Genomic DNA, 20,798 nt, shown 5'->3' with positions numbered 1-20,798 from the left:
ATTTGCAGTGCCTGAATAGACTTCCTGGGATTTGCTTTGTTTTGCAATTGTAGCTGGCCAAGAGCAAATGGGTTACAGGGAGAGCTGAAAGAAGGACACAGAGTGGCACTGAAGAGGGGGTGCGTGGCAAACAGCGTGGTGAAGGAAGGGACAGCTGGAAGGCATCTTGAACAGGGGGACCAAAACTGTTATGCCTGATGGAAAAAAGGCTCATGGAGAGCAGGAGTTATCCAAATGGATGTTCAGTGATGTACCAAAATCCTTGGTAGGTCTGTAAGCTCACAGGTAAGGTAACTTGTATTCTCTGGCTTTCTGGCTTATTTCCCAAACTATAGAAACTTCTTTCCCTAACATGAGGTTTCATTTAAGTATGCTGCCAATGTTTTTGTTAGTCCTTTAAGTTGCATACAGATTTAGAAGCCGAGAGCTCTGAGTTTTACTTCTGATCCTGTCACTGACTCCTTGATGAGCCTTGGGCTGCTTGTGTAACCTCACACTTGACACCCTGCCAGGAATGCAAAAATCATCACATCTACCCATCTTTGTACACAGTGAGGAAAATATAAACACTGAGTACAGTCACTGTACTTTTTTCCATGATGAAGTTAATGTATCAGGTAGATTTTATTGTAAACTTGCATTTTTCTTTCAAGAAGGAGTACAGGAAGAATAAAAGAAAAAAAAACAATAGGGAAATAAGGACGAAATTATGGGTGGATGAGGTTTGGGTTTTTCTCTTTTCTTCCTAGCTATAATATTCTTGAATTAGTTGAGATTTTTCAAAACAGACTAGAAATCTTAGAGCACTTGCCTTACATTAAAATTATTGGGGAGGGGACTCTTTCTGAAGTGACTGGGGGTAAGAAACAGAGATTTTGGTGTCCTGGGTTCTGCTTGTGGCTCTGCACTTCTGTTTTCTCTCAAAGCTTTTATCTGCTTTGAGCAGAAGCTTTTCTAGGCAAGAACTCTCACTAGGCAGTTGCAGAGGGCCCGCCAGAGTGTGGACACTTCTCAGCTAGGGATTTCTCTTGTTGCTACAGTAAAAATAACTACGAGTCGTAACTCTGAGATGTGTGCATGAACTCCCTTGGCTGCTACACCATTACATAGTAGTTGGGTTAAAAATAGAATAACACATCTCTTTATTAATATCAAATAACAATATTGTAGAAAACTTCCTCTAGGAACAGATGAGATGCGTTATTTGAATGAATGAAACTCCCCCTGCAAGGGCTCAGCACAATGGGCCAGGTGGATATATTATTATGCTGACAGACTGAACGTATTATAAGTTCCCTCTTGACCCACATGCTCTTAATAAAAGGTTTTATTTCATTCCTCTGCACACACAGGCTTCTGTTGCAATCTCCCTTGAGAGAGCTTTGCTTACCTCCCGGAGCCTGAAAAACATTCCCCTGCTCTTTGCACACTAATCTGCTCTGGAGGACCAGAGGTCCTCATCAAACTGCTCTGCTCTGTAATTCCTCGCTGAATGCCTGCTTTCAAAACAAGCCAAAAAGGGAAATGAATGCTTATCCCATCAGAAGGTTCTGGCATGTTAAATTAAACAAGCAGGGCATGTGCAGAATATATATGTTTCAGGAAGAAAGAGATGTTAGTATCAGGTTAACCCTGCTTTCTACTTAAAACCTGTGTATAAACAGCACGAGACTGGAAAATGGCAGTAGTTAACCATTTAGCACACCACCAGGACAAATTGCATCTTCTTCACATGCTTAAGTCACTACCATTGCAAGAGGAACCTTACCCTGCCTTTCAGACAAAGATTACAAAGGATGTGGCAACTAAAAAAGTAACACATCAATTCACTCTCAACTAGTAGGCAGCCTTTTTTAACACGAAATGTTAAAATAGGTCTGATAATAGCATCTTCACCATGCTATAGCTGCCTTTTCTCAAGTGGTGTATCCAACTCTTAGATTGCCCATACTGACAGGTGAAGATGTTTTGAATCTTTTCTTCCATTCTTTAAGTGATAGTAGCCAGCCTCAATCTTTTCATGCTAATTTATTTAAATCCAAAGGAAAAGCCCACATTGGATCTGATTACACTTGACCAGTGGAAATTTCCTTTTAGCCCTATTAAATGATGGGTTTGTACTTCGTATTATGAGATGGTATAAAGCGAACAGTTTTTACTGCACAGAGCGACAGCACTATTTACGGAACTATATATTCTATAGTCCTCAAGTGGCATGTGCTTCTTCAGTATTACCTTGCTGCTGTAAGACAGCTAACGCTGTTTTGAAAGAAAATTGAAAGCACAGCTTAGCCAGCCTTTTATGAAAAGCCATAGTGGTTTGTGAAAGCTGAGAGCGAGCTGAGGAAGGGACACTGGTTATCTCCTGACCATGCTGGTGCCAACTTGTCCATCAGAGGCATGATTTCAGAAAAGACATGCTTTACTAGAACTGACAGGCACCATGCTCATGTCTACAGGCTTTCAGAACTTATTTATTCAGGACAGGGAGAAAAGAGACCTGAACACTGTCACTTCAGATCCTCAGCAGAGAGGATGTAGGTGACATGCTCTGAGCACGGACATGCCCGATACAGCAGCTAATATGTTTGATCTTAGCCAATGCGATCCCCAGAAGGGAACTATTTGTGCTGAAATGCAAGCCAGCCATGCAGTGCTGTGCTTGCTTGGTGTCCACACAGAACACCCACAAAAGTCATTAAGCAGGATGAGGAGAGGGCTAATTGCAGCAATCCAGCATATAGAGATCCCCTGTGAGATGCAGTGTGTGCCTTTAAAAGTGTTGCTGATTGCACCAAAGTATTTACCACAGTTCTCAGACTTCAAATGGAAAATAATGCAACTATGGAGGCAATAATGCAACTAGTGTGGGTGGTAATCAGGCAATTCTTCCTACACCTACAGCATATTTTGTTCCAGAAGATCGTACTAATGCTATTATGGGAATTACAAAATTGTTATAACGGGACCTGCTAGGCAATATTGTGTATTTGGAAACTTAAAATAGTAATGACCGCCCTAAATTTTCACTAGAGCTGCTTTTCTTCTTCAGTTCAGCTTTCTGCCTCTCTGCAGGCTCTCTAGTTTAATGACTGTTCATCCTTTCATGTTAACAGAAAAATACTAACTACTGAATAAGGGAGTGTATGTGTGTACTAGCAAGATCATTAGTCTGAATAAATGTGACAGCAGAGTTGTACGAGAAATGCCACAGTTAGTGGTAAGCACAAACTGAAGCTTTGGGTGTAAAATACTGTAATTACAAGGGATGGAGAAAGCTCCACAGTTTTTATCCCCACAGAAATCGATAGTGGTGCAGACTGCTGCTCTTTGCTGGAGCAGGGGCAGTCTGATGAAAGAGCTTATTGATTTATCCAGCTGATGCTACCATAGTGAATAATAGACTGGAAAAGAAAGGGCTTGCAAATTAGACTCATTCAGCCCAATGTTTTCCAGGATATCTTTTATATACAGCTATATAGAGATATATGTTTACAAGTGAGTTTTTGTCAAAGCAACAGCCTAGTGGTTAGAGAGGGCATCTACTAATTCTTTGATCCCAGCTACATCTCCACAGCGTGAAAGGTAACCTTCAAGCTGGCACTAAATTCTGACACTGATGAGGAAGCACCAGGGCACCTAGGGGCAGGATTTGGCCATGGGGCAGGTCAGCAGCCAGCCAGCACAGCTCCTGGAGGGCTATGGCCACAGAGGGCAGGTGGCCATGGCTCCACATGCCACTTGTGCCACAGGGGACCCACCAGCAAGAAGGTTTTGAAGTCTGCGGTGGATCCAGAGATCCCCAGGCTGGGGGAGATACCAGCTTCAGGACAACCCTCACCAGCCTCAAATAATGTGGAAAGATACGTGGTGTTTTAGGAATGAAAAGAGTTCTGTGTTCACTCTTAGCTCAGCGGGCAGATAGATCTGTTATGAAGCCAGACCCACACCAGCAAAAATGTAAAGTGGTCAGAATGGCTTTGCATAAACTGCAAGGGAGAATGAAAGTAAGAAAGACAGAAAGAAAGAGAGGGAATGGTAGGCACGCTGCCATAAAGTACAGCAAATCAATCTTCTCAGCAGTGATGGATCAGGGAGCAGGACTGTAAGTTTTACAGGTGTATGAAGCCCCACGAGTATAAAGACACCATTAAAACACTGCCATTAAATTCCAACACTGAAAGATGATCACAGCCCCTGGCGCCAAGCGGGTCAATATGTGACTGTATATTTTTCATTACCATTTTTTATATACATATATATGAAGCAGAATAAGATTCACAATAGCCTCACCCTCTCTCCCACTGAAGATCTCTGCTTTATACTCTGCATCCACTTTCACAAATAAAATGCAATATACCATCAACAGATAAATGAGATCCCTACAGGGCTTTTATTCTGCCGTACCATTATATCTATTCTTCCACCAGATTTCTGCTTAAATGGCTCTCTTTATGCACATACACAAAGATGACATACACCTGTCTAAATATAAACTGATAGTAAAGAGCTCTTCTGTAGAGGGGATGTATCTTTTCTTCCTAATTTACCATAATGACTTATTCATACCACTGGAGCTAGGGGGTACGTTAGCTTCCCCACTATAAAAGTCACAAAGGTGTTTTATAATAAGATGTGGCTGGATTTTATTTTTTTTCCTTATCTTTAGAAATAAAAAGAGAGGAGCTCTGAATCTTTCTATCTTCCCTGTAAAAACAAACATTGAAGAATTATAGTTTTTTTTTTTATGCTGTTGACATTGACTAGTAGTTTTTAACATGATGAAAGTGTTTGTGCAAGCCACAGTGGAAAAGTGTTTTTTGTACATCTGGAAACCTCAGGGCAAAATGCTGTGACATAGGCTAGCTTGAGAGATTGCCACCAGGACAGTAGCACCTAAACAGCAGTTATTCAAGAAGTAAACCTATTGAGTAGTTAATGGTGTCACTTTGATGACATTTTGACTATTTCAGTCACAAGTAACCTGTTGGAGAGCATAAAAATTCCTGACTCCTTTTTCATGAAAAAACTCAAAGCATTTTATGATCTGGACACGTAGATACTGGATGGTGACAACCTCAACTCTTTGTGCAATGAAGAGCTGAGGCTCAACAGAGAAGGAGGAAGTGTGATGTACTGCAGAGAGACAGGATGACTGTTCAGGAGAGAGGTTACTGTGCTCAGGTTATTTTGCTAACAAAATGCTAAAGGAAGTTTCAATGCACCAGCAGAACGGAGTGTCTTCATTTTTAAGATGGGACGGGAAAGACAGAAAAGACTAGTTTTTCGTAAACAAATGTCAGAATCACAGTACAGGCTCCAAAGGAAGACTTCAAGGAAAAGATTCTCCTCCACAGGCTCAAAGGTCTTGTGTGCCACACTTGAATATCTGACTTTGAGGAAGGGAAAAGCATTTTCTTGCAGGGGGATCAACTTTTATTCTAGATATTGCTAGCCAGTAGGGGCTGTTGGCAAGTTTGTGTGACAGGTGGGGAAGAACAGCACAAAGAGCTTTCCTGTATTTTTCCACTTAAGCATATCTTCAGGGGCCAAGAACAAACGAGGTTCAGAAGAGAACAGTTTATGACTTGCAGCTATAAAGTAGGGAATAGAAAGGGATCATAAGCACCATTCTTGTTAAAGGCTTGGGTTTATAATGCAGGAGCTGAAATGGTTACATAGACTGCTTCCCTTTGTGGTCCAGGTGTGCGTGTACCTTTTTCTGCTGTTCGTGTGCCATCTTTTCCCTATATCCTATCCCACAGTGAGTCACAGAGCTCTGCACCTCCCCAGGACAAACAACACCTGGGCAGCACAGTTATGCAGCATCACAAGTGGGTTGCTGCTGTCTGTTTTGAGCCACGTCACTGATAATACTATTAATCTCCTAATAAAAGGATGACACTCTTCTAACTCAGCAGCTCCAGCTAGCAGGAGACATTTTATAACAAAACACCTAGCAGGTTTTTCCACAGCCACATCTTTCCCAGACCCCGGAGCCGGCATGGCAGTACTTACCCTGCATGCAGAGCCCATCCGTGCAGTTCTTGGACTGCAGCACCAGCCCCTCGCAGTCCTTCCCCCCGTTCTTTGGCGCCGGGGCCGTGCACTCCCTCCGGCGCCAGTGGGTGCACTCCGTGCCGCACGTGGACCACTTGCTCCAGGATGTCCACTTGCCATCCACTGAGACATTGAAAGGATATGAGGCATTAGGGGGATAAGCCAAACTACAGCTTTCAGCCATCCCAGCAGAGCAGGAGGACCCTAAGTCATACCAATGCCTGACCTGGAATGGAGCCAGCTTGTATTTTTACAAGTCATATTTCTGCCCCAGACCCATTTCTGCTCTTTCCCCTCCCTTTTTAGAAACTTGTCAGCAGTTTATCTGCACTCAAAGTGTATGAGAAGACAAACGTCAAGTCGGCAATCTGTGATTTTTTAAAAATTTTTTAACACAGAGGTTAAAATTAAACTTGGCCAGTTCTTCTCTTCTAGGAAGATATTTAATGTTAAATATTTTATATTAAAAGAAATATCTGAAGGCACTGATATGTTTCACATGAGTGAAATCAGGAATGTATTTAGCACCTTTCTAAATCCTGCAATTGATTTTCAAAAGCAAGAAGTGAAATAGCCAAAGAACTAATTATGAAATTATTTCAGTGACGGAGCCTGAGCCAGAGTCTGTCACCTGGAATAAGAACCAGCAAGGAAATTTCTGCTATTTTCAGCTGTTTTCAGCCACCCAGACCCAGGGTTGGATAGCCAAGCTTCAAAAGCTGAAAATGACCTTATTCAAATAGCAATGCCATTGGTTTCAGTGGGGCTGCTCACACAGGATGATAGGACAGATGGTAGGACATTGTCAAGGAAAAGCCACCAACTACCTCATGTCCCCTGAAACAATTCTGTATTTTTCAGATGCTTACATTTAAATCCCTTTTAAGGGCATGGACATAGATCTCTTTCTAGTATAAATGTCTTTGTATCTGAAGTCAGGTAAATATGCCCCAAATTTGGCATCTGCAGCCAGATGTCTCTCAAACGGTCCACTTGCTGTGACAGCTGGACTGAACAGACATTACAAATATATTTACATCACAGTCACTTTCTGTACTCAAATTTCAGTCCTCTTCCAGAGTTTTCAACCTTTATCTCCCAGTCTGAAGCTCTGAATGTTCTCCAAATCCCCCAAATTACCAGGGCTGAGACAACATTGCAAGCTGCATGCAAAAGTGAGACTGAATCCCCTGCTGCTCGATGTAATGTGCTCACTATTTTATCTACTTACATAACATAATTTCATATTCATTTACTGAAATGTTGGATTTATTAATAAAGAGAAGGAGGCTTTTCTAACTAGCAGTCTTCTCCTGGATTGACTGGTTTAAAAAATATATATACATATCTAGGGCTAAGTTCTGTTCATACTGAACCTGGACACAGGGTGGTGCAAGCTATTTTCTGAACGCTTTGGCCCTCGCAGAAGGCACCGCCGTTGAGTGGGGCAGGGTTGGTGCATGTCCTGGTGCGCTTCTGAAAGCCTCTCCCACATCGGCTGTTGCACACTGACCACTCCGTCCAGGTAGACCAGCCACCGTTCACTGAAAAGCAAGAGGTAAGAGTGTGACAGCACACGAAATCCATCTGGGAAATAACCCGCACTGCAGCTCGTTCTTGGATGTACCCATCATCTGTGCACACTGAGACACACCTGTGCTTTGAACAGGCAGAGAAGGAACCGATGATTTCCTTTTCCTTCCTTTCCAGGGGGTGACTTCAGGATGTCAGAGCCACTTCACTCACCCCTCTGTAGAAATAGCTGGTGCATGTGAATGTGCCAGCACCACTCTGACAGATATTTAAGATGCTCAGAGTGAACTTAGACTAAATTTTTATTTTTAGGCTTTGGGAAGATGTTTATATTTGGGAAGAAATTTATGCTTTCTTTTCCACTCAATTCATTTTCTGGATGGATGGATGGATGCCAAGACCTGGATGGATGGATGAAGGGGGAGCCGTGCTGCTCTATTTAATAATGCCTTCATCAGGGTATGGGTAACATGCTGACTGTTCGGATTCCCCAGCCCCCAAATGTCTGTGCAATAACACAAGCCTTAAGCAGCTCTAGTAGCAAAAACCATACAAATGGCTGCTCCCCTACATATGTCTCTTGACTGCACAGTTCAAAAAAATACTGTATGTGAATGAGGAAGAGTTGCAGCATGACTACATCTCTCTATTTCTGCATTCATCACAGTTACAAAACGCAGTGCTATTGCAAGGTCCATCCCTCAGTATCACAAACACTGCTAATCAACTCAATTCAGCCGGTTTTCTATAAAAACTGAACTAAAAGGCCCTCATTGTAACTTCAGGGAAGCAACTGCTTACAATTAAATCTAACTGCTACCCTGAATATGAAATGAATATTAGGGATAATCATAGGGATTTCTTCCTACTTGTCTATCCTATAATTAAGCTGATTGTAAGGAACACCAGGACAGTCAGCTGGCGCGTTGTCAGAGCAGGTTTTGTTCTGCTGGATACCCCAGCTTGGGAGGCATCGTGGCGATGATTTTGTGGGGGCAAAGGCTCAGGTTGGTGGGGGAGAGCAAGGCTGGAGGAGACCCCAGGAAAGCATCTGGTCCAGCCCCTCCCCAGCCAAAGCAGGGCCAACCTCAGTGCTAGATCAGGGCTGTGGAGGCAGATATAGAATAATGCTAACTGATGCTTCATACTCCCTTGATGTTTATTTTTAAGCCAGATCGTGTGACTGTGAACTGCAGCCCCAGAGTGCTTTCCTAATTTGCCCTTAGACATCAGGGTGTAGCAGACACCAAAGAAAAGTCTATTTAAAGAGGTATAAGAAAATGGGTGATTCTGCTGAGCTCCGACACTCTTACCAGTACCTGGAAGCACACACTTCCTTTTGGTTTTACTCTTATTTCTGAAAAATGTCACCAAGAAAATGAAATGCATTGGTAGAAAGCAATGTCTCGGATGCTCTTGCTGGAGGAAATGCCCCCATGGTTATTTGCTGGCATGTGTTAAGGCAAGGGGAGCGCCTGCTCTCTCTTCAATCAGACAACCAGCATTTGTTTAAGTGCCTGGTCCCCCTTTAAATTGTCCTCTGTCACCAAAAAGCCAAGCCGTCAGGCCTGTCCTGAGTGTTTCCAGTACTGAGCTCTGACTGCAGCCCCTGTACACGGCTGCAAGTCCCAATGCAGCCCAGGAGGACAGGTCTGGTCACAGACTGCAGTAAAAGTTACACACAGGCATCTTGCATCTCTAGGAGTGTCCCTCCTGAGCATCCACCCTCATGCAGCAGGACAAGGCATCACTCACCATATACGATCACAGTCGCTGTAGTGCTTTTCCTTTTGGCCACGATGTTTTTGGCGACACAGGTGTAGTTGGCTGTGTCAGAAAGCCGGGCTTGCTTGATGATCAGGTTGTGATCAATGGTGATGTAAAAATTTCGGTCTTCCACGGGGTCAATCACTTCTTCATTCTTCAGCCACTCCACCTGGGGGTTTCAAAGGGTGGGAGGGGAGGCAGCAAGTCAGCACCCGGTCACACCACAACAAGCACAGTACCTGTGATTTTTATGCTCATCCCAGAGAGCTCTACAAGTCAAGCCACACTATGAAGGACTCACCTGTTGCATGCTGCCAGCTGAAATAAAACACCATGGCGGCAACATGGGAGAGCAACACTCACACCTGCCTTTCCCTTCAGGCCCTCTTCCTTCCCACCATCCCACCCAATACTTGCCATGCCTTGCCTGCAAAATATCAGTGCCTGTTCAGAGGGCAGAGCTGCTGGGTAGAGACAAATAGCTGATCTACACCTTCAGAGTCTGAGGCACGAATGTGGAATATGATACCTTAGGACTATATCTACAAGCAGAAAATTCTCTTACACTATTGGAAACCCTAAAGCAGCCCAGGTCTCACCCGTTCTTTTCTACATCTTAACTAGTAATGCAGTAACGTTGTATGTACCTGCACAGGGTCTAACACAGGGAGGCCCTATGCCAGAGTAGGTCATGCTAACAGACTGCAGACATCAATATTTTTCAGTCTACATACACTCACACATACTTGCATGATATTGTTTTGCTGCAGTGAGGGTTGAACGAATTAGAGATAGTTACCAAGGAAATAGAGGCTTACAAAGACTACATCAGTGCTTAGTTATCTCTTTTATTTATTTAAGCCATATATATTTTTAATAAAGTGCAATCTCCTTGGTTATACAGAAAAATATTTTACATACGTTTTTAAATTCTGACAATGTTCTTTTTATTGCCTTCCTAAAGAAACACCTTATTATATCCCAGCTGACTGCTGCGAGCCACCCTAATGTAATTTGGCTGGAACCTAGTAGCTTGCTTTCCTTTGAACCGGGCATGCTCTGAAGGAAGGGACTGGCGCCCTGGATGGATCAAAGCAGGGCCTTCATGTCACTGGATCATTTCAGCTTGTGCCCAGAGTTAATGAAAGGAAGAAAAATATAAACAAAATCAGCCCGCTGGGCCCAAGAGGTGCTAACTGCCAAGACCTGTTCTTGCAAACCCCACTTTGATGCACCGCCTCGCCTAAGCATTCGCATATCCCGAAATCAACCCAAAACTCGTAATGCAAAAAGGGCTGTAGAAATGGACAGGAAATGGGAGAGGAAGAAAAAAACACAAAACATTCAAAGCTGTGTTTCTATCACTGCAGCATTCGCATTTTATCTGCCATGGAAGATACAAGCTCTTAGTGAATAACCTGGTTTTCCTTGCCAGGGTGGCTGAAATTGTTCTTCCTCCTTTCTTGAATCTTAACTGCTCTCAGGTATAATCAAGACAGACAGATTCCTGTTCAGTCAATGGCAACGTCTAGCTCCTTCCTCACCCACAGGTCAAGTCTGCATGCATCCAAGAATGAAAAACAAGCCAGCAGCTTGCCTCTCCTCCAGCGGAAGGCTGCTACTTAACCCCTGCCTCTCACACAAACCAAGCGTCTTCCTTGTTTTTCAATACCATTATATATTTCTGGGACAGAGTGCAGACTTGTACTAGGACTCTAAAAGGTGCTACATGCACTGCCAGAGCTGTGTACCCCCTCCAGATCCACCAATACTTTTTCTGTGCTCTGCACGATGAGGACATTGGGACATCAGTCAGGACAGGACCACGCTTACATCATGGTCTGAGGCTCAGTTCAACATTTTCCTGGCATGCTCATGCAAGTATATACACCAGCACCCCTTGCCACTACCCAAAGGCTCAATAAACAGCAGCACTCTACAACACTCTCTCTCTCTCTCTCCACAAAAGCACAGGCATGCATATTCAGCCTGGGTCTCAGCTGATTAGACAAAATTAAAGCTATGAGCATTAAATTCCCTTTCATCCCTGCAAGAAAACTGAAGAGGATATGAAAATAAGAGTTGCCAATATCAGAAAAAAAAAAAAAAAAGGCTCTACATAATTCAGTATATTGCCTCTGGCTCTTCATCAAATCGCTTGGGAAAAAGATCCTTTTCACCTAATGGCTCACAGAATTTGCTAACAATAAAACATTAAGCTTGCAGAACAACAGGATGTCTTTTTTTTTTTCTTTCTGAAAAATCTGTTTTGCCAGTACATCAGTACTGTTTGTGCATGTCTAAACCCCATCTCTTTTACTAGACAGTTCTTTAACACACCTAATTCATTCTTCTTCTGGGTATCTGGGTTTTCATGATGCCACAAGTCTGTTCACGTAGCAAAATATCATGATATCTGATGGGAGGAACTGAAGAAAAGATGGCTGAGATGACAAGAGAAGGGAGACTCCTTTTATACACGTCAGTATAAAGGGCAACACAAAAAGAGCACACCACTCCAGCACTAATTAGCTCTTATGTTTTCTCCTTCAGTCCTTGTACAAACGTTAACTAATTAAAACACACTACAACATTTAAATGAGAATTTTGTTAGTATACATTTGCAGTTACTAATGGACTCTTTTTTTTTTTCTGGAGCTGCTCACTCACTGGCTGCAGTGCTCAGCACTGCTGGACCTCTGTCCAGAGCCAGATTTGTTTCTTGAGGTAACCAGAACTGGTGAGAGCAGGGCTGTTTTGTCACATGTATGGGAACTGATCCGGTGTCAAACACAAAACAGAAGAGAGCAGAGCGGAGTGAGACAGTGTGATTTATGAGTGACAAGTATGCAAACTGTTATTACCGAAGTCAAAAGCGACGATCTCTTTTGATGCCGTGTCATTCCCCAAGGTGCAGCCCCCTCACTGAAGCAGGTTGTTAATCCAGTCAGTGCAGAAACTCATCCTGAGTTTAATTCAGCTGCCTGAATGATGGTGACTGGTGCCCTGGGGGAGCCGTGCTGCTCACACAAGACCAGAGGAGCACCAGACACTTGTGTGCTGGAGATCTGTACCTGTCTGGGCGAGCAGACGGAGATGCAGCAGGATACCCATGGACATTTTGAGGTCCACAAGATGCCTGTCTTCAGGGTCTGGCCAAATCCTGCTCTTGTGTCTCCATTTTTCAGTGTCTTCCCTGGAGAAGACATTTCTAGAGTAGATGTTTGAAGACATTTATAAAGTAGATATTTGCTTTTGTCTCTATATTGAGAGTATGTATTTACTGGCTACAGTCACAAAGAATCTTCGACAGATGTCTAGCTCTGTCTATCCCATTAAATGCATGTCCCTCTAACTACTGTTAATAAATACGTGCTTAGCTGTGCATATGTATAGAATAAGTCTGAGCATCATTTTCTCTTTATTGTAACAGGAATCCTGTTATTGGCCACAACACTGCCACAAAGGATGGGGTAAGTGCTCTGTCCTGGAGATGCCAGCTATGGAAAATTACAACAACTCTCAACTGGCTTTTCACACACACCAGCCCTGCAGAACAAAGCCAGCATGAGATTACTCCTTCTATTGTTATTTTCCAGCAAAGATATTTTTATTTGTTAAACATTTGCAGGCTGACCAGCAAGAGAAGGACCCTCTGCAATGGTGTGACTGCAACTTCTGACCCGCAGCAACTGCACAGGCTGAAAAGAGGGCAAGTGGGGAGCACAACTAGCACCTGCTAGCGGCTGGCCAGAGCTGCTCAGCCCTCTGCAAGTACCTTGCACGGGCACACGGCTCCTGCCAGCTGCGATGACTCTGCACGTAGCTGCTGCTGCCGTGAGGCGCAGCCGTCCCTGCGACCAGCTGAGGAAACGCACAGCCCGACGCGGCTCTAATTTAGAGCAGCATACCTTGTAGCATGTTTTTTTTTTTTTTTTTTTTCCCTGTCATCCAACTCCCTGGTGAGAGACAGATGTGTTGTCTCTAATTATTCGCTGATTGGTATCGGGAGATACATTAACATAATTGGCACATTTGTTCTAATTAACAGAGGGAACCTGCCACATGCCACCCGACATGAAAAGTGTGAGAGCGAGAGCAGAAAACCCACAGCCACCGGGACAGTGGCACCTCAGAGCTGTGGCCAGACCCGAGCTGCTGCATGTCGCTCCCAGCAGCAGCCTGAAATAACACAGCAAAGACTAAAGCGTGCAAAGCAGGGCCAGGCTCCTGTGCGGGCTAAAGGAACACAGAGAACATAAATCACACCAGCGATTACGTACACGGGAAAACCTATTATGGAGGCTAATTGCTGACACAAATTTAGCCATGCCGAGTTGCTAGCATTACCAGGTACTTAAATCTCTTGGCACACTTCTGTATGCGTGACTGTTTTAGAAGCTGGTGGAGTAGAAGCACAGCTGTTCTGAGAGAGATGAAGAATGGAAAAGGGATGTAAGCTCCTCTGGTTGTTCCTTACACCTCTCACCATCTCAAGGAAGTTCAGCAGGGTGCAAGTCCTGGATCCTGCTCTCTCCGCCCCACCAACCTGCCCCAGTCTCATCCTCAGAGCTGAGAGCACCTGCCAAAAACAGCAAGCCTTCTACCACCCCTCCAGGCACAGGCAAAACCCTCTGATGCCCAGGAGTGCAGTTCTCCAGTACGAACAAGATGCAAATGGCTGGGAGCAATGAGAGATTTGCCTCAGTAAAAGATGAGCCAGGATCCCAGGATGTGAAACGATTGCGACCCTGCCCTCCCCATGCCTTGCCAGAACTGCAGGACTGCATTCGAACTCATCTCCCAACTGTGCTGGTGTTTCAGGTCATGTTCCCTACGTGTGGCAGTAAGAATAAAACATTTGTGACGCTAACTACTGTTTTGGACAGAGTACAAGATGCCCAAGTGAGACTGAGAAAACTCTAGCAGTTTTCGTATGCACTATTGAGCCAACAGCTATTTCAGGTATATTGAGACTCGAGTGCCTCTTTGAAGAATGTTATTTGACTTTTGGATTTGGTTTCAAATGTACACTTTCATCCCAGCAACGAAAGGATGCTGTCCTTCGCATGCTAGTTGCTGGAAATACATTTTGTACCTGCCTAAGTTTTTGTTTATTTTTTTTTTTATAAGGAAAAAAGTAGCCTCCAAGGAGGCTGAGATTACAGAAATGAGAGATTGCAAAATACATATTGAGAATGAGATGGAAAATGCAAACTGCAGTGACATTTTGTTCAGTTGTTCTTTGCTTCTGCTGCCAATAAGGGGAATTTGTGTTCCTGCTGTGGAAAAACTTCCTTAATTGCAGATACATCCAGCCTGCTGCCTGAGTACTAAAACCTATGCAGGGTGTGCGTACAGCTGCTGGAAGTCTCTGGCCCTATTACAGATTCGCTTTGTGCACAATGGGGAAGTAAAGCCTCACAGAGGAAACTTCCAAGGCTGAGGTGGACTGCATGTCTCAGGTAATTGCAGGCGGAGAACTTAGTATCATAGAGCTGTAAATTCAAATATCGTGGCATCGTGAACTGAAACCCATGGTGGATGCCCTGAGGCCCACAAGAGATGCTATGCTCCTTTTCCTGCTTGAAACAGGGGGGTTAGGATGGAGGTGCTACAGCTGATGTGTGTTGGTTGGCATTTTTGGCACCACGTGGGCAGCTGGACTCCATGAATCCCAAGGTGACTGGGGATTTTCTGTTTGGAAACCACTTTAAACAGGTTATTCGTTTGGAAACTGCTTTAAAGAGGTTATCAGTGTGAAGTCTGTGGTACTTTGAATATGCCCGTGATGGGTAGATGGATAGATAGGAGGTATATGCTTTTCACAATCATTAAATTCAATAGGGGAAAAAGATATTGAGGGTGACTGTAGTCTCTAAATCCCTTTCCTGTCCCCTCTGAATTTGTCACATGAACAACTCCCCTTACTGATTTTAAAGGTATGCAGGATTTTTTTTTCAGTCAGGGGGCACACTTTATTGAAAGAAGAACATCAGCTCTAGAAGCACCTGGAAATTCCTGAGCAAAACCCAACAAAACCTGATCAAACAACTCTTGAGTTACAGCTAATGTGTGTGCTCTACAGACCAAATTTTGAAAGCACCTCTCTTAAAACGTGGAAGCATCATAATTCTTCACACCTAAAGTAGCACTAAATCTGAACAGGCTACTGCCAGAAGAACTGACCGAGGCAAATACTACTGCTGTGAATGCTAGTGAGAACTCAAGCTCCACAAACCACTGTCAGAAGTAACTCTCACACTTCAGGCACTGTGAAGACTTGGCTATTAGGAACTAGGATCAGCTTTTGTCAAAGTAGAACCTGATGGACTAATGCTGTAGGTGTACGGAGTAGTATCTCCAGGGTCAGTATCTCCAGTGAAGCTACCTTCTCTAAGGGAGCAGTTTGGAGATATGCTCGTCTACCTCATCAAAAATGCTGCCAAAATCTATATCCCACATTGTATATCTTCCAAAAAAAATACGTATAAAGGGAAAACACTGCTTTTTCTGAGTACATTATGAAAAGGAGAGGGAGTTAGTCTTAGCTAAACTAGCATCTCAGAGCCACCTTCACCACAAAAAGAAAGCTGTAGAGAGGATAGGTTAGCAGGGTGTGTGTCACCAGTCATGCAGAACACCTCCCATCGCAATATTTTATGGAGGAACTACAAACCTGACTGTTCTCCAGTCCCACAGACCATCTTTGCTTGTGGTGAGATTTAAGCAAACAACAGCTTAACTCACTGAGGAGCAAGCACTGCCCTCACTTACAATGGTGTCAGCAGAACTGCACTAGAAAGAAAAAGGGTAGGATTAGAAACCACAGAAAACTCAGGTCTCAAAAAACTCAGTCCTGCCTGAAGAGCTACATATCTCAGCAGGGGTTTCTGCACCACAGAAATGAACCAGTAGGGAACGTAAAACACAAAGCCTCATCAATAGGTGCTGCCAAAATCTGCCCCCCAACATTGTGTAGCTTCCAAAAATATGCATAAGGTAAATATAAATGCATAACAAATGAAGAAATAACCTAGCAGTCAGCACGTTTCCCAGAAAGAACAAGACCCGAATGCAAGCCTGTTCTCAAGCAGCAGGGTGTAAGCTATTTCTTGCTTCTCAGAATAGTGCCCCTGCCACCCACAAATAGATTGGGCTGCAGAAGGAACAGATATGTACAGGACCAGACACTGACAAATACAGGGAGCTTTATCCTGTGTTTTTGAAGAAGGACATCCCTGCACTGCCAGACCTTATCCACCAGCTCTACAGGGCAAAATGAACAGGCAGTCCTTGGAGCAGGAGTTAGGGCTCCTTTGCACCACAGAGCTTATTCACCTCCCTGCTCCTCTCTGACTCAGGACAGTCAATGTAGGAGCTGGGTGTCAATCTGTTGTGCCAGCAACACTGAAGCACAGCACAGACCTCCCATCAACCAGCATCCACCCTTGAGGCTTTAGGTAAATAAACCTTAATCAGTCCTGGGAACTAAAATAGCTGCTTTGAGCTTCTGGAGTGCATTTTTCCTCTCTTACCACATAATTTGATTCAGGAGAGGCAATGTACATCACCCACCAACACCAGAGATGAGCATGGAGCACCGACGGTTGAAGCCTCTGCTGGAATTTGATAGCAAAAGAGAGAAAAAGGGTTGTGCTCCTCCCACAGACAAATCCATGTCCCCCTTCCTCATCTTCCTCCTTCTGACACCTGAAGGCATTCAGCTGTGTGCTGCAAGGCACTGCAAAGGGCAGTGCTGCTTCGCAGCTAATTAGTATTTGTGCCCACAAACTGCTCCACTCCCTTTCTCTTTAAGCTCACTTTCCTGCTGGGAATATAAACTCTGTCTCAGTGACACGCACCTGCATGGAAATGCATACACATGAACTTCCAATTAAGGGACAACTGCAGCAAAATATAAGCCTCTCTCATGAAAGGAGGCAAACAGCAGTCATATTAATAATCAATTAGATGGAGCAGCCACCTGATGCTGCCTATTTAAAGAAGTCTTCAGCCTCCACCAGCTTTTCCCCATGCAATGACAGCTCAACGAAGCCCATGTCACAGTCATCTTGACTCAGCAAAACACCTTGGTCTGCCTCTTGACAGAGGGATGCTTTCATCCTTGCGCTAATTCCTAATTAGAGACGTGGATGTGGATAAATACTATGTCATGTTTTAAACTCAAATGGGTCACCAAACTGCATGCTGCACTCTGCTCTCCAGTTAAACTCCTCCGTGAAACACTTCAATTATAATTAAAGAAGCAATTATCCCCCTGGTGAAGGTGCAGCAAATCACACATTTCAATGCAGAAGTTCGTCTAGCAGCTTATGGCATGTTAACCAATCTTACATCTTATTGATGCTTTGATCTATATCCTATCTCAGTGACCTAATTTGCTGTGACTCAGTGTCTCTGACTGTATTTTACCATGTGCAATATGATGCTGGCATCTTTCAAAGAACAAATTAAATGAAATAGGGGATTAATTGCTAATAATTTTGTCATTCCTGTTGGAGCACTGCAGAATGGGATTGTTCCTGGCTTCTCAGGTTAAGTTTGAAAAAATGCACACGTGAAACAGAGTAGAACTGAAATGGATGTTTTGTGTGACACCAGGGAGCTGGGACTGCCTAATCTCCAGCGGTGCCTAGCACTGGCAGCTCTCGATGACTCTGTCGGGCCAGACTGCTTATCTCAGTGCCTTGTCCAATTCCTCTCCACTGACAAAAAGCACAGGGCAAGGAAGCATGGAGCTAGTGTTTTTGCTTGTTTTCATTTCCATTCCTCTCATTCCATTTTTTTTTTCTTTTTTTTTTTTTTTCTTCAAGGTAGGCCAATGTGAATTTGCCCCTTTACCCTTCAGCTGTATGTGGAAACCTCAGTGTAACCACGCCTGCTCATCAGGGCCAGGTACAGGAAAAGGCAAAACACTTCCCCGGGCATTTCAGAATCTGTAGGTAGGTTCAGCTTGATATCAGCTATAATGCTAGGAGTAGGTACGTATGCCATGGAGCAGCTGGCACAGATGCTGGTCAGGGCTGGTGGGTAGAGGTATATGACCACAGAGAAGCTGATCTGATTTTCCTAGTGACCAAGCAAACCCCCTGCTTCTTAGTTTGTCCCAAGTGAACAAGCAGGATGTACTTTGATTTGACCTCAGGACATGAGGCTGGTGTAGTTTAACACATACCCTTCTCTTCTGCTTCTATTTGGATCTTGAAGTTTCTTTTCAGTGGCCATGATCTGAGTCTACACTAATGCTCATCATGTCCTAGTGGATCTGAGGGACTGGTAAGTGCTGCTTTAAAAGCTTTGCCTGCCCATCTCGATCTTTGTCCTTCTTGCCCTCTCGAGCAGCTGAAGGCTGTTATGTGCTTCAGCCTTTCAATAACAAGAACTGCTCCAGCATTGATCCATAAGAGCTCGACACAGTTAACTGCAATTAAATATGTTGGCAATTATAGGACTAAATTCCCTCGTTACCAAAAGGAGAAAAGAATTTATCCCTAAGTGTGGTTGTTCCCACCACTTGGAAACACCAGGAGAAATAAATAAATAAAATTTAATTGATTAATCAGAATTAAATAATAATAATAATAAAAAGAGAAACAACAACAACAACAAACAAACAAACAAAAACACAAACAAAAAAACAAGTGGAAGACTCCAGGACTCTGGACTCCAATATGATGTCACAATGAATGTGTATTTTGTACAGTTTCATAGTGTAATGTTTTCTTCCCTCTTTGTTGCTAAAGCCAGTGACTGTTGCAGAAGCCAGTAAGTCAAAAAAAACAACACCAAAACACAACATAGTGCCCAGAGTGGGAAGAGTCTGAGGTACATGGTCACTAAAGCATTTGGAAATACTGCTGATAGCTGCAGCATTTATGACACCCTACTCTACCTGGAATCAAACCAGACTTTCTCCAATGTGCAAAAAAGCTTCAGTCTGCTGCCTGCCTTCTCCCAAGTCCTTTCTTACTTAGTTACCTGTACCACCATATCAGAAACTTCTCTGAACAAATAAATGAAGTCTTAAACAAAGAACTCATTCATCTCTAAATTAAAATAATCATGTAATCCTTCAACCCACCGAGTTACCTTTCATCTTGCCATTTTTTAAAATTTATCTTACCAGCTTAACCAAGTGGCTGCAATAAAGTGTCACATTAAGGTATTCATATTCATTAGTGTTCAGGTCTTTGTTCTTTTAATAGTGTTGGAAAGAATCTACAAAGAGGCTGTATTAGGCGGCTGTCCAATCTGGGTGTTTGATCTCCTCCCGACTTCAAAAGTCAGAAGAGAAAAAAAAATACAACATTGAGAATGGCTCTTTTGAATGTCAGATGGGGAGTATATGATTTTGGAGCTTGCCAAGTGTTAATTGGTGTCTGCCCTGACCACGGTACAAATAAGATTCAGAGCCTGTTAATGTAGAGTCATGAATCTCTGCTATTGACAAAGTGAGCCAGGATACTTGGAGGCAGGAAAAAGTGCAATTATTATGAAAGCCGCTCACAGGGGATCTTTTCAGAGATCACTTCCTTGGGAGATGTTGTACTAGGAAGCAGACATGGCAAGTGCAGCACGTTTTTTTTTTTTGCCTTTACAGCTGCTTGGTGGAAGGAGGACAGATATAATTTGACTTAAGAATAACAGTTACAAGTAGTAATGGTTCATGCAGAATTTTTTATAACAGCAGAGAGAGCTCTCCTTCCACATAGCATGCTAAATCATGCTGTTTGGGTCCTGGCCACCTGACCAGGCATTATAGACCTTTCCATGGGAATACCTGTGCTCACCGCCAACATTTCAGAGGTGCTTGTAACACCACACTCAAAAAAACCTGTCATGACCAATCTCAGTTTCTAGCAAAGGTAATGATCTGCACCTCCAGAATAGCCTATCCCATTTCAAATACTCATCAAGGCACAATGGCAAATTGATTTGAGGTAAAGGAGCATCTGAAAGGAAAAAAAAAATGCTGATAAGTTCTTGGGGAAAGCCAACTGATTAACATTGAGGTTGTCAGCAGGCTGGCTCAGCAGACCTAAATGCTCTTTACAGTTTTGGGATTCTTAAAGGCGAGAGAAAACAGCCTAAGGAAAAAGGAAAGAGGAGAAGTCTATGCTAATTATTCCCTCTGATGTTTGTGGACACTTTTCTGCAATTCCAACTAAACCTGAACTTGGGGAGGTAACACTTTAAGTTTTGTCTCCTGAGAAATCAGTCATCAGCACTGAGTGACAACCAGTTTGCTACTTAGCCATGACAGCCTAACTTATCCTAATGCAAATTGGCAACAGTTCCTTCTCTGCGCGGCAGAGGAAGACCGAGGAGAATTCAGATAGGGGAATTACCATCATTAACAATCAATTTTTCTCTGAACAGCAGAAGCAGATTTAGGATTTCAGTGCTCCCCTGTG

At 43.5% G+C, this 20,798-nt stretch overlaps 1 protein-coding gene across 2 annotated transcripts in view; it reads right to left on the bottom strand.

The window, feature by feature from the left end:
- The window catches only part of UNC5C (unc-5 netrin receptor C), a 252,247-nt gene that overhangs the window by 33,191 nt on the left and 198,258 nt on the right, over positions 1-20,798 (bottom strand). For both annotated transcript variants that reach the window (XM_035572335.1, XM_050710351.1), the window contains exons 5-7: positions 9,349-9,529; positions 7,437-7,604; positions 6,019-6,183 (exon numbers count right to left, since the gene is read on the bottom strand). In XM_035572335.1, coding sequence (XP_035428228.1) covers positions 6,019-6,183; positions 7,437-7,604; positions 9,349-9,529 — 514 coding nt within the window. The remainder of the gene's footprint in view (positions 1-6,018; positions 6,184-7,436; positions 7,605-9,348; positions 9,530-20,798) is intronic.

This window comes from Cygnus atratus, chromosome 4 (genome assembly GCF_013377495.2).
Source record: "Cygnus atratus isolate AKBS03 ecotype Queensland, Australia chromosome 4, CAtr_DNAZoo_HiC_assembly, whole genome shotgun sequence".
Lineage (NCBI taxonomy): Eukaryota > Metazoa > Chordata > Aves > Anseriformes > Anatidae > Cygnus > Cygnus atratus.
The sequence above is the reverse complement of the archived record's forward strand: the minus strand, read 5'-3'. Positions and strand labels throughout refer to the sequence as shown.